This window comes from Leopardus geoffroyi, chromosome A2 (genome assembly GCF_018350155.1).
Source record: "Leopardus geoffroyi isolate Oge1 chromosome A2, O.geoffroyi_Oge1_pat1.0, whole genome shotgun sequence".
In the NCBI taxonomy this organism is placed as follows: domain Eukaryota; kingdom Metazoa; phylum Chordata; class Mammalia; order Carnivora; family Felidae; genus Leopardus; species Leopardus geoffroyi.
The window spans coordinates 24,805,021-24,818,777 of NC_059331.1; the positions used below are offsets into that span (position 1 = coordinate 24,805,021).

The 13,757-nt window shown below is 36.3% G+C and overlaps 1 protein-coding gene across 11 annotated transcripts in view; it reads left to right on the forward strand.

Moving 5' to 3' along the window:
* Window positions 1-13,757, forward strand: part of CCDC66 (coiled-coil domain containing 66) — a 64,505-nt gene that overhangs the window by 28,534 nt on the left and 22,214 nt on the right. For 10 of the 11 annotated variants that reach the window (XR_006715879.1, XM_045493256.1, XM_045493261.1 and 7 more), the window contains 6 exons: window positions 134-265; window positions 1,096-1,346; window positions 1,562-1,646; window positions 2,969-3,130; window positions 4,778-4,922; window positions 5,663-5,749. Coding sequence is in view for 10 of the 11 variants with exons in the window: in XM_045493256.1 (XP_045349212.1) it covers window positions 134-265; window positions 1,096-1,346; window positions 1,562-1,646; window positions 2,969-3,130; window positions 4,778-4,922; window positions 5,663-5,749 (862 nt within the window). In the remaining variant the exon portion in view is untranslated. The remainder of the gene's footprint in view (window positions 1-133; window positions 266-1,095; window positions 1,347-1,561; window positions 1,647-2,968; window positions 3,131-4,777; window positions 4,923-5,662; window positions 5,750-13,757) is intronic. The other variant, XM_045493258.1, reaches the window with a different exon arrangement.

Below are 13,757 nucleotides of genomic sequence, written 5' to 3' on the forward strand. Positions count from 1 at the left end.
TAAAATTATTGTTCCTCTTAGAGATCAGTGCCTTTCTGCTTAAATCTATATAAGTTCTTGGCAAGATTTATAAATATAAAGTGGTTACAAAAAGAGAAGCGAACTTCAGCTAGTATTGATGACTCTTGTTTAGGAAGCAGTACCACTGGAGCACTCTTTCCATGCTGTGAAACAAGAACAGCAGAGAAAATGGATCGAAGATTTGAACAAACAAACAGAGGATGATCGGCAAAGAAAAACAGAGGAAAAAATTACATCTTCAAAGGTAAGATGGCAAATATATGTGGATATAAAGGTGGAAAAAATAATTTCAAAGTCTTTAATCATAAACATAAAAATATCCTGAAACTATTTGACAAGACTACACTATTCAAATTCTTACACAGTTGTTCTTCTGAAACTTTTATCGAATGCATTTAGTAAGTGTGATTTTGCATACTTAAAACTAACTTCTTAGGAATTTCCTAATTCTTTGAATTTCTCATATTCTTGAATCTAGTTACCGAAATGTATATGGAATCAATAAAGAATGTAGTTTCATTAATTTTATTCTTATTCTGTTCTGTGGTAACTTTTTTTTTCCCAACGTTTATTTATTTTTGGGACAGAGAGAGACAGAGCATGAACGGGGGAGGGGCAGAGAGAGAGGGAGACACAGAATCGGAAACAGGCTCCAGGCTCTGAGCCATCAGCCCAGAGCCTGACGCGGGGCTCGAACTCACGGACCGTGAGATCGTGACCTGGCTGAAGTCGGACGCCTAACCGACTGCGCCACCCAGGCGCCCCTGTGGTAACTTTTAAAAATCGTGTTTGAGGGGCGCCTAGGTGGCTCAGTCGGTTAAGGATCCGATTCTTGATTTCGGCTCAGGTCATGATCTCATGGTTTGTGGGTTTGAGCCCTGCATCGTGCTGTGCACTGACAGTGTGGAACCAGCTTGGGATTCTCTCTCTCCCTCTCTCTGCACCCCCTCTCCCCCACAGAATAAACAAATAAACATTAAAAAAATTATTTTTTTAAATTGTGTTTGTTTTATAGGACTTTATACATGTGAACAATTGGAAAAATTCTTAATAATTCTTACTTATCATGATTAGGGTGAGGAGCATGACAGATGGACAATGCATTTTGGTTCATTAAAGAACTATCCTGCTTCTCAGTCTCAACTCTCCTCTCGGTCAACATACAACCAACCAGAGTACTTCTGTGTCTCTCCGGACACTCAGGAGCTGGCTGATATCAACAGTGTTTATACACCTATGAGTGGAAGCCAGGTTGAACCTTCAGAGGAGGAACATATAGCAAAACCTCTTAGAGATACGACTGTGGCAAACAGTCAGAAAACGAAGTAAGTTTATTCTTCAGTATTGATTGTTTAAGAAAGTCTGTGCTTTATTAAAAGAGCTGTTGTTATATTTATAATATGTCTTAATTGATTTTAGGTTTGGTATTTTTGTTTAAAGTATAAATGAATAGTGGATATATCTGAAACAAAAGTGATTTAGCACCTTGTTAAACCCACCTTTTGGGGGTTTTGAATAGCTAAAGTGTCTGTCTTGCCAGTTTTCTCCGTTCTATGACTGCTCTCTTGGACCCAGCTCAGATTGAAGAACGTGACAGGCGACGACAAAAACAGTTAGAACATCAGGTATTGCACTGTAAAATATTGTTCTTTGCCTTAATAAATAATAGTCATAGCCAGCGGATGCCTAAATAAATGGCAGTTAAAATTTCAGTGTAAATGTGTAGCACAGGCCCTGTCCAATCCTGTGATAAATCTAATTCTTACTTCAACTGGCATTATGTTAAAATTACATTCATGCAGGGGCGCCTGGGTGGCGCAGTCGGTTAAGCGTCCGACTTCAGCCAGGTCACGATCTCGCGGTCCGTGAGTTCGAGCCCCGCGTCGGGCTCTGGGCTGATGGCTCAGAGCCTGGAGCCTGTTTCCGATTCTGTGTCTCCCTCTCTCTCTGCCCCTCCCCCGTTCATGCTCTGTCTCTCTCTGTCCCAAAAATAAATAAACGTTGAAAAAAAAAAAAAAAATTAAAAAAAAAAAAAATTACATTCATGCTAAGAACTAGACAGTATCATGTAGTACAGCCAGCCACCTGCCTGCCAGAAGAGGTCTTTAATATGTAAGTTGCACGTATGAAATGGCACTAAGTCTTAAGTTAATATTGGTTATTGGTTATTTTTTTTCATTGGTTTAGTTCTCCTGAATTCTGTTCAGGATAAGAATTAGTTCTTTGTAAGGGAATTATATAGGGCATTGAAGTAGAATTCTGATTGAGAAATCTAGCAGACAACGTAAGAAAGGTGACTAAGGTTTAATTTCTCTCCTAATTTTAGTCTAACACTAAAGGGACTTAAAATTCTGAATAATTCTTTAAAATCACTGATACATGAAGAATTCAGTTTAATTAAAAATGTTACTCTTGGGGCGTGTGGATGGCTCAGTTGATTGAGCGTCTGACTTTGGCTCAGGTTATGATGTCAGGGTTTGTGAGTTTGAGTCCTGCATCGGGCTCTGTGCTGACAGCTCAGAGCCTGGAGCCTGCTTCAGATTTTGTGTCTCCCTTGCTGTCTGCCCCTCCCCCACTTGTGCTCTTTCTCTCTGTCTCAAAAATAAGTATTACAAACTTTTTTTAATAATGTTACTCTTAGTTTACTGAACATTTATAGAGTATCTGTTGCTTACCAGGCATTATGCTAAGCACTAAGCACTCAGCTGTTTCTGGATTAGTTCTTCTAACAGCCCTCCTGGGGTTAAAGAAAAAGCATATGTAGAACTTGACAGATGAGATGGGAGAAATAGATTGGGAATTTGACAATTTAACTTTACTTACATATGTAATACTGTATTGTGTATCATCTAATACTGATAAGCTTATTTTAGGAATACAAACAAATGCTAAAAATGGATTTTTTAATTTGTAACAGTAATTTGTGTCATTTATGATTTATGACCAGAAAGCTATCACTGCTCAGGTAGAGGAGAAACGCAGGAAGAAACAGCTGGAAGAACAGCAAAGAAAGAAGGAAGAACAAGAAGAGGAGTGTCGCTTAGCACGGGAGCGAGAAGAAATGCAGAAACAGTATGAAGAAGACATACTTAAGCAAAAACAAAAGGAAGTAAGTATTTATATATTAAAAATTTTTTTTTATTGAAATACAGTTGACACACAATGGTAGTTTCAGCTATACAAAATAGTGATTCAGCAGTCCTGTATGTTATGTGTGTTCACAAGTGTAGGTACCATCTGTCATCATACACACTATTAGAGTACCATTGAGTATATTCCCTATGTTGTAGCTTTCATCCCCATGACTTATTCGTTACATAACTGGAACCCTGTACCTTCCACTCCTCTTCACCCGTTTACTGACTCCATCCTACTACCAGTTTGTGGGGCTGTTTTTGTGTTTGTGTGGGGTTTTTTGTTTTGCTTTTCATTTAATATTTTTTAGATTCCACATGTAAGTGACTTCATATGGTATTTGTCTTTCCCATCTGACTTATTTTGCTTAGCATAATACCCTCTAGGTCCATGCATGTTAGTGCAAATGTCAAGATCTCATTCTTTCTTATGGTCGAATAAAATATAGAATATGTATACACCACATCTTCTTTATCCATTCATCTACCTATGGATACTTCGGTTGCTTCCATATTTTGGCTGTTGTAAATAATGCTGCAATAAACATAGGAGTGCATATCTCTCTTGTTTCCTCAGGCAGATACTCAGTAGTGGAATTATTGGATTGTATGGTAGTGCTATTTTTAGTTTTTTGAGGAAAGTTCATACTGTTCCGCAATGGTTGTACCGATTTCCATTCTCACCAATAGTGTATGAAAGTTCCCTTTTCTCTACATCCTCACCAACACTTGTTATTTCTTGTCTTTTTGGTATTAACCAGTCTGATCAATGTGAAATGGTATAATTATGGTTTTGATTTGCATTTCCCTGTCATTGAGCATCTTTTCCTGTGTTTATTGGTCATCTGTGTCTTTGGAAAAACCTCTATTTGAATCTTCTGCCCTTTTTTTAAAAAATCAAGTTATTTGAGGTTTAGGTTGTTGTTGTATAACTTTATGTATTTTGGATATTAACTCTTTTTCACATACATTGTTTATAGATAACCTTCGCATTCAGTAAGTTGCCTTTTGTGGATGGTCAGAAGTATTTTATTTTGATGTAATCCCAACACTTTATTTTTACTTTTGTTTCTGTAGCTTGAGGAGACATATCTAGAAAATTGTTGCTAAGGCCAGTGTCCAAAAGGTTACTACCTATGTTTCTTTAAGGAGTTTTATGGTTTTAGGTCTCACAATTTAGATCTGTAATCCATTCTGAGTTTATTTTTGTGTATGGTGAAGGAAGTGGTCCAGTTTCATTCTTGTGCTTGTAACTGTCCAGTTTTCCCAGCACTATTTGTTGAAGTGACTTCTTTTTCCCATTGCATCTTCTTGCCTCTGTTGTAGATTAGTTGACCATATTAAGCATGGTTTTATTCCTGGGCGCTCTATCCTCTTTGATCTCTGTTTTGTGCCATTACTGTGGGTAAAAGGGTTCTTAAATTTGTGATCTAATACAGATAAAAAGATATTAAATACAGAGAAAAGATACTAAAATGTGAGCTTCAAAAGGGAAGGAACTTTGCCCAGACTGTTCTCCCAATATCTTGAATAGTGTCTGACACATAGTAGCTTATCTATTCAGAATTGTCAAGTCTGTACGTGTTTGATAATTGTATTTAATACCTTGTGCACCTCAATAGGAAATCATGGCTCTCAAGACAAATGAGCTATTCCAGACAATGCAAAGAGCACAAGAGCTAGCACAGAGACTGAAACAGGAACAGAGAATCCGAGAATTGGCTCAAAAGGGACATGACACTTCTGGATTGATTAAAAATCTTGGCGGTAAGCGCTTCACTAGTATTTTACTTATGGGGTGCCTGGGTGTCTCAGTCGGTTGAGAGTCCATCCAACTCTTGATCTTGGTTTACTTCATGACTCACATTTCATGGAATTGAACCCTGCGCTGGGCTCGGTATTCTTTCTCTCTCTCTCTCTGCCTCTCCCCTGCTCATGCACCATGCTCTCTCTAAATAAATAAACTTAAAAATAATAAAATAATTAAAAAGAATTTTACTTATAGTATCTTTTGAAGATGCTTTTAAGTAATTTCTTATTTTTAGTGCCTTTAACACACCTATTAACTAAATGTTTTTTAAGGAATTTCAGACTTTGAGCTATTGGAACTCTGTAATGCTTATTTTATTTGAGAAATCACCTTAAGAGTATACTAAATGTTACATTTTCTAGTAATCTTAAATTCTCTTTATGTTTTGCTCACAGTAGGGAAAATGTTTGCTTTTTTACCCAGTTTTTGGAGGAATATATTAAGTGATCTCCCTAAAATTGAATAACAGATAAAAATGCAGGTAATTTTTTGTAAGAAACTTTAGGAGAGCCCTTTTAAATTTGTATTGCAGTGTTCACACTTCCTGATTACACCAAACATCTTCTTTGTATTTAGTTGCTGCTATACGTAATTTCTGTTAACATTTCTGAAGTGTCATTATGTTGGATAACATATTTCTCTTGTCAGTTAATACAAGTGGAATATAATGAATCTACTAACAACATTTCAAATTTAGGACATGGCTTGGATGACGTCAGTGATAAAATGAATATATGTATCAATTCTACAACCTCTCCCAAAAAGGACACTGCTGTGCAAACAGGTATTTGTTTAAAAGTTGTGATTTGGTTTAAGATTTACTTAAAATTAACATCACAGTTAGAATTAAGCTCAATTTAAAATTGAGCTCAGTTAAAAAATGAAAGGAATTCAAGGTTTTCAGTAAGAATAAGAAAATAAAGGGATCTCTTGGCTTTTCATTTCTTTGTAACAGCTTTACTGAGATATAACTCAGATAACATAAAATTACCTCTTTTAAAGAATACAATGCAATGTGTTTTTTCTAGAGTACAATTAGAGTATATTTAGAGTTGTGCAACCATCTCCACAATTTTAGAACACTTTTATAACTCCAGAAAGAACCTCTGTATTCATCAGCAGCTTTTGTCCACTTCCTCCCTCCTCTCTAGTCATAGGCAACCACTAATCTACTTTCTGTTACTCTAGATTTGTCTGTCCTAGACATTTCATATAATTGGAATCATACCATATGTGGTGTTTTGTGTCTGGATTATTTCTTGGCATAATGTTTTAAGGTTCAGCATGTTATAGCGTGTACTTCATTCTTTTTTATCATTGAATAATATCCCATTTTGTGCATATGCCACATTTTGTTTATTCCTTCATCAGTTGATGGACTTTTTGGTTAATTACACTTTTTAATTACAGATATGCTGTGAACACTCTTGCAGAACCTGTATTTTTAGGTTTCCTGGGAGAAAAGAGTAACATTGCTGAGTCATATATAACCAACTTTATGTTTAGCATTTGAGGAACTACAAAACCATTTTCCAAACAACTGTATCATTTTATATTTCCATCAGCAGTGTATGAGGGTTTCAGTTTTTCTGCATGTTCCCCTGCACTTATTCTCATGGTAGTGAAGTGGTATGTCATTGTGGTTTTGATCTGCATTTCCCCAGTGACTAATGATGTTGAACATCTTTTTTATGTGTTCATTTTAAATTTTAAAAAGTTGATAAGGTAATATCCATGTTGGATATTATTATCATAGATCTCCATACTTACTGTGAATCCTTTCCCCTTTATTTATCTTTCTAGGAAAATTTTTTTTTTATATAATTGTTTTAATGTTTAATTTTGAGAGAGAGTGTGTGCACGGGAGCGTGCGTGGGGGAGGGGCAGAGAGAGAGGGAGACACAGAATCCAAAGCAGGTTCTGGGGTCTGAGCTGCCAGCACAGAACCCGACATGGGGCTTGAACTCACTAACTGTGAGATCATGACCTGAGCCGAAGTCAGACACTTAAGCGAGTGAGCCACCCAGGCATCCCTCTTCCTGGGAATTTTTTATGAACTTGCAGGAAACCCCTTTATCTTTTCACCTTTTTAAATTGAGATATAGTTGACATATAACATTTTTACAGTTGTACAGTAGTGATTCTATATTTGTATATGTTGAAAAATCACAGTAAGTCTAATTAGCAGTTTCACCATTGATTACAGAATTTTTTCTTGTGATGAGAACTTTTAAGATTTACTCGCAACTTTCAAATGTAGAATTATTTTTAACTATAGTCACTGTGTTGTACATTACATCCCAAGACATATAACTGGAGTTTGTACCTTTTGACCGTTCACCCATTTTGCCCTTCCTTTTACACCAACTGCTGCTCTTGGCAACAGTATCTGTACCTATGAGCTTCTGGGTATATATATATATATATATATTTTTTTTTTTTTTTTGACTATGCGTGTTTTTTTAAGATTCCACATAGAAGTAAGATCATTATGGTATTTGTCTTTCTCTTTTTTCATTTAGCATAATACTCTCAGGGTCCATCCATGTTGTCACAAATGGCAAGATTTCATTTGTTTTTATGGCCTGATAATATTCTTGTGTGTGTGTGTGTGTGTGTGTGTGTGTGTGTGTGTGTGTGTACACACACTACATTTTCTTTATATTTGTCCGACACTTAATGTTGCTTCCGTGTCTTCACTATAGTAAATAATGCTGCAGTGAACATGGGAGTGTATGTATCTTTTTGAGTTAGTGTTTTTGTTTCTTTCAGTTAAATACCCTGAAGTGGAATTGCTGGATCATGTGGTAGTTCTACTTTTAATTTTTTGAGAAACCTTTGTACTGTTTTCCATAGTAGAAATGTACCAATTTATAATTCTCACTAACAGTGCATGAAAATTCCCTTTTCTCCGCATCCTTGCCAACTCTGGTCATTTCTTGTCTTTTTGGTACTCCCATTCTGATTGGTTAAAGGCCATGTCTCATTGTGGTTTTTATTTCCTGATGGTCAGTGGTGTTGAGTATCTTTTCATGTAGCTGTCTACATGACAGTAGGTTGTCTTTGGAAAATCATTCAGATCTTCTGCCCATTATTTATTTGTTTGTTATTGTTTCATTAAAAAAGTGTTAATGTTTATTCTTGAGAGAGAGACAGAGACAGAGTGTGAGTGGGCGAGGGTCAGAGAGAGAGGGAGACACAGAATCTGAAGCAGGCTCCAGGCTCTGAGCTGTCAGCATAGAGCCTGACGTGGGGCTCAAACTCACAAACTGTGAGATCATGACCTGAGCCAAAGTCAGACGCCTAACCGACTGAGCCTCCCAGGTGCCCCTGTCCATTTTAAATCAGATTATGTTTTTGCTTTTGCTGTTGCATTGTATGAGTTCTTTGTATTTTGGATATTAACCTCTTATCAGATACATTGTTTGCAAATATTTTCTTCCTTCAGTAGGTTGCCTTTTCAGTTTTTGATGGTTTCTTTTGCCCTTTGCTATGAAGAATGTTTTTAGTTTGATGTAGTCTTGTTTACTTCTACTTTTGTTGCCTTTGCTTTTGGACTCAGATTCAAAATATCATCGCCAAGACCAGTGTCAAGGAGTTTATTGCCTGTGTTTTTATTTTTAGGAGTTTTATAGTTTTAGGTCATACATTCAAGTTTTTAATCCATTTTTAGTTAATTTTTGTGTATAGTGTAAGATAGTGGTCTGGTTTCATTATTTTGCAATTGACTGTCCAGTTTTCCCAGCACTATTCATTGAAGAGACTGTCCTTTCCCTATTATGAATTTTTTGGCTCCTTTGTTGTCAATTAAATGACTGTATAAGCATGGGTTTATTTCTGGGCGCCCAGTTCTTTTGATCTGTATCTGTTTTTATGTCAGTACCTTACTCTTATGATGACTATAGCTTTGTAATATAATTTGAAATCAGGTGGTGTAATGCCTCCACCGTATTCTTTTTCAAGCTTACTTTGGCTATTTGGGGTGCTTTTGTAGTTCCATAGAAATTTCGGCATTGTTTATTTCTGTGAAACATGCCATTGGAATTTTGATAGGGATTGCACTGAATTTGCAGATTGCTTTGGACAGTACAGACATTTTAAGAATGTTATTAATTCTTCCAGTGAGTATGGAATATCTTTTCCATTTGTGTATTCTTCTTCAGTTTCTTTTAGTAACATCTTATAGTTTTCAGTGTGCAGGTCTTTCACCTCCTTGGTTGAATTTATTCCTAGGTATTTATTTTTGATGCAATTGCAAATGGGATTGGTTTCGTAATTTCTCTAATAGTATTAGTGTATAGAAATGCAACACATTTTTGTATATTAATTTTATGTCCTGCACCTTACAGAATTTGTATTTTTCTGACAGATTTTGGTAGAGTCTTTAGGATTTTCTGTGTATAATATGTCATCTGCAAATAGTGACAGTTTTACTTCTTCCTTTCCAGTTTGGATGCCTTTTATTTTGTTTTTCTTGCCAAATTGCAGTGACTTGGATTTCCAGTACTATGTTGAATAACAGTGGGGAGAGTAGACATCCGTATCTTGTTCTTTATCTTAGAAAAAACTTTCACCTTTTCACTGTTGAGTGTGATGTTAGCTGTTTACTTGACATATATGGCCTTATTATGTTGAAGTGTATTCCCTCTATACTCTTTGTATAAGAGTTTTTTATCATAAATGGATGTTGAGTTTTGCTTTTTCTGCATCCATTGATATGATCTTTATCTTTCGTTTTGTTAATATGTTGTATCTCATTGATTTATTTGCAGATGTTGGAACATCCTTGCATCCCTGGAATAAATTCTACTTGATCATGGTGTATGATCCTTTTAATGTATTGTTGAATTCTGTTTGCTGATATTTTGTTGAGTTTTTTGCATCTATATTTGTCACGGGTATTGGCCTGTAATTTTCTTGTGGCATTCTTCTCTGATTTTGGTATTGGGGCGATGCTGGTCCCATAAAATGAGTTTGGAAGTGTTCCCTCTTCTGTTTTTTGGAATAGTTTGAGGATTGGTTATTAATTCTTTGAATGCAGGGTAGAATTCACTAATGATTCCATCTGGTCCTGGACTTTTGTTTATAGGGAGGTTCTTTTTTTTTTAATTTATTTTTTTATTTTTTTTATTTTATTACTGATTCTCCTTACTAGTAATAGGTCTGTTCACATTTTCTATTTCTGCATCATTTAGTCTCGATAGATTGTATGTTTCTAGGAATTTATCCATTTGTTCTAGGTTGTCAAATTTGTTGGTGTGTAGTTGTTCATAGTAGTCTTATGATCCTTTGTATTTCTGTGGTGTCAGTTGTAATGTCCCCTCTTTCCTTCTGATTTTTGAATCCTCATTTTTCTTGATGATTCTAGCAAAAGTTTGTCAGTTTTGTTTATCTTTTCCAAAAATCAGCTCTTAGTTTCACTGATACTGTCTATTGTTTTTATAGTCTCCACTTCCTTTTTTTCCCCCCTCTGATCTTTGTTATTTCCTTCCTTGTACTGAATTTGGTTGGTCTTCTTTTTCCTTGAGATTTAAAGTTATGTTGCTTATTTTTCTTGTTTCTTGATGTAGGCATTTATCACGATGAACTTCACTTCCCTCTTGGAACTGCTTTTACTGCATCCCATAAGTTTTGATGTTGTATTTCCATTTTAATTTGTCTCGACATTTTTTTATTTCTCTTTTGATGTTTGGACTCCTTAATTTAATCTCCACATAATTATGAATTTTCCAGTTTTCTTCATGTAATTATTAATTTCTCATTTCATATCATTGTGGTTGGGAAAACTGTGTGTAGATATTAATTGAAATTTCATGAATTTATTTTATTAAGACTTGTCTTGTGGCCTAACATGATCTAGCCTGGAGAATGTTCCATGTGTACTTGTGAAGAATGTGTTTTCTGTTGCTTTTAGATTGAATGTTCTGAATATACGTGTGAAGTTCATCTGGTCCAACATTTAAGGCCTTTGTTTTTTTACTTTCTGTTTGGATGATCTATTCACTGATGTATGTGGGGTTTTAAAGTTTCCTGGTGTTGTACTGCTGTTTATGCCTGTTAATACTTGCTTTATATATATACATGTATTTAGGTGCTCACGTGTTGAGTGTATAAATATTTACAAATGTTACATTCTCTTGTGGATTGACCTCTTTATCAGTATGTAATGCCCTTCTTTGTCTCTTTATTGTAGTCTTTGTTTTAAAGTCCATTTTGTTTGATATAAGTGTGGCTACCTTCAATTTCTTTTATTGTCCATTTGCATGGAACATCTTTTCTCATCCCTTATTTTCAATCTGTATGTGTCCTTCTGAAGGGAGTCTCTTTATAGGCAGCATTTAGATAGGTCTTATTTTTTTTTTTTTTTTTTTTTTTTTTTTATCCATTCACCCATTCCATGTCTTTTGATTTGGAAAATTTAGTACATTTACATTGAAAGGAATTATTGGCAGGTGTATATATATTTCCATTTTTTTCATTGTTTTCTAGTTCCTTTCTGCTTCTCTTCCTTTGTTTTGATGACTTTAATGGTATTGTTAGATTCTTTTCTTGATCTTTTGTGACTCTGTCCTTTGTGTATCTACTGTAGGTTTTTACTTTGTGGTTAACATTAGGTTTACATACAGTGTAACTTAGAACAGTGTGTTTTAAGTTGGTAACAATTTAAGTTTTAACATATTCTAAAGCTCTACGTTTTTACCCCCCTCCCTCATATTTTGTTTCTGGTGGCACATTTTGCATCTTTTTATCTTTTGTATCCCTAACTAGTTATTCCAGTTATGGTGATTTTTACTACTTCAGTGTTTTTAAAAATTTTTTTTAATGTTTATTCATTTTTGAGAGAGAGAGAGAGAGAGTGTGAGCAGGGATGGGGCAGAGAGAGGAGACACAGAATCTGAAGCCGGCTCCAGGCTCCGAGCTGTCAGCACAGAGCCCAACATGGGGCCTGAACTCATGAACCGTGAGATCATGACCTCAGCCGAAGTTGGATGCTTAACCTACTGAGCCACCCAGGTGCTCCTATTGTTTCAGGGTTTCAACCTTTAGACTGGTCTTATAAATGATTAAGCTACTACTTTTATTTTGTATTAATGTTTACTAGTGAGATTTTTAGTTTTCCATTTGTTGTTGATTAGTGTTTGTTTTACATTCCTTTTAAGTCTGGTTTAGTGGTGATGAACTCTTATGTTTTGCTTGTCTAGAAAGTAAATTCTTTAATTCTGAATAACTTTGCCACATACATTATTCCTGGTTGGAAGTTTTTTCTTTTGGCACTTTGAATATATTGAGTCACTGCCTTCTGGCCTACAGAATTTCTGCTGAAAAATTTCATGTAGTCTTTAGGAGGGTTCCTTGTATGTAACAAGTTGTTTTCTCACCATTTTTAAGATTTGCTCCTTGTCTTAAAGTTTTAACATTTTAATTATAATGTATCTTTGTGATGGTTTCTTTGTTTTTATCTAATTTTGAATTCTCTGGGCTTCCTGTATCTGTATATCTATTTCTTCTCCAGGTTAGGAGATGTTTTTTTCTCCTAGAAGTTTTCTGCCCCTTTCTCTTCTTCCAGGATTCCATCATATAATGTGAATATTAGCCTGTTTGATGTTGTCCCATAAGTTCCTTGAGCTATCTTCACTTTTATTTGTTTTTGAGTTCACTGATCCTTTTTTCTGCTTCATCTTGTCTGCTGTACCCTTCTAGTGTATGTTTCAGTACAGTTATTCTGTTCCTCAGCTCTGTGACTTCTGTTTGGTACTTTGATACTTACATTTATTTTCTTTTTGAAGTTTTCCTTGCTTATCCATTCTTTTGAGTTCTGTGAGCATCTTTATCATTACTTTGAACTCTATCAGGTAAATTACTTCTATTTTTTTTTTAAGTTTGTTTATTTTGAGGGGCACCTGGGTGGCTCATTAAGTTGGGCATCCTACTTTGGCTCAGGTCATGAACACAGTTCTGTGCTGGCAGCTCAGAGCCTGGAGCCTGCTTCAGATTCAGTCTCCAGCTCTCTCTGCCCCTCTCCCGCTCGTGCTCTCTCTCTTGCTCTCAAAATATAAACAAACATTAAAAAAAATTTTTTTTAAGTTTATATTTTGAGAGAGAGAACCCGTGGGGGAGGGGCAGAGAGAGGGGACAGAGGATATGAAGCAGGCTCTTTGCTGAAAGCAGTGAGTTTGAGCCCTGTGTCAGGCTCTGTGCTGACAGCTCAGAGCCTGGAGCCTGCTTCAAATTCTCTGTCTCCCTCTCTCACTGCCCCTAGCCTGTTCGTGCTCTCTCTCTCAAAAATAAATAAACATTAAAAAAAGAAAAAGGGGAGGGGGGATTGAGTGTGCCAAGACCGGGTCAGTGCCCTAGAGGGGAATATCTCAGTCAGCACCTATATTCAGGCTGAGTGGAAGCCAGACCTTCAGGCATCAGCTTTTAACGTATAAAAGCATATACAGTCCCAACAGGACCACAAGCAGAAGCGCACCTGGCCTCCAGAGCCAGGTGATCAAGGGGCACCCTGCACATAGCAGCTGCAGAAACCAGGGCACAAAACATAAAATCCCGGGCAACAGACATGTATAAGGAGATATTGGGACCGTGGAACAGGACAGAGGAAGAACGTGAAGATGACACCTGCTGGTTGGAGTGAGGTAGACAGGAGTGGATGGAGGAAGGTCTCTAAAGATAGCATCTGCCAGGGGTGCAGGGGATACCTAGAGTTTTAAATGAAGGTAGTACTTGCCAGCCTCAGTTCCCTGCAACAGTATCCCAGCAGGTCCCTAGATGTGTGTTGTTAGATGCCT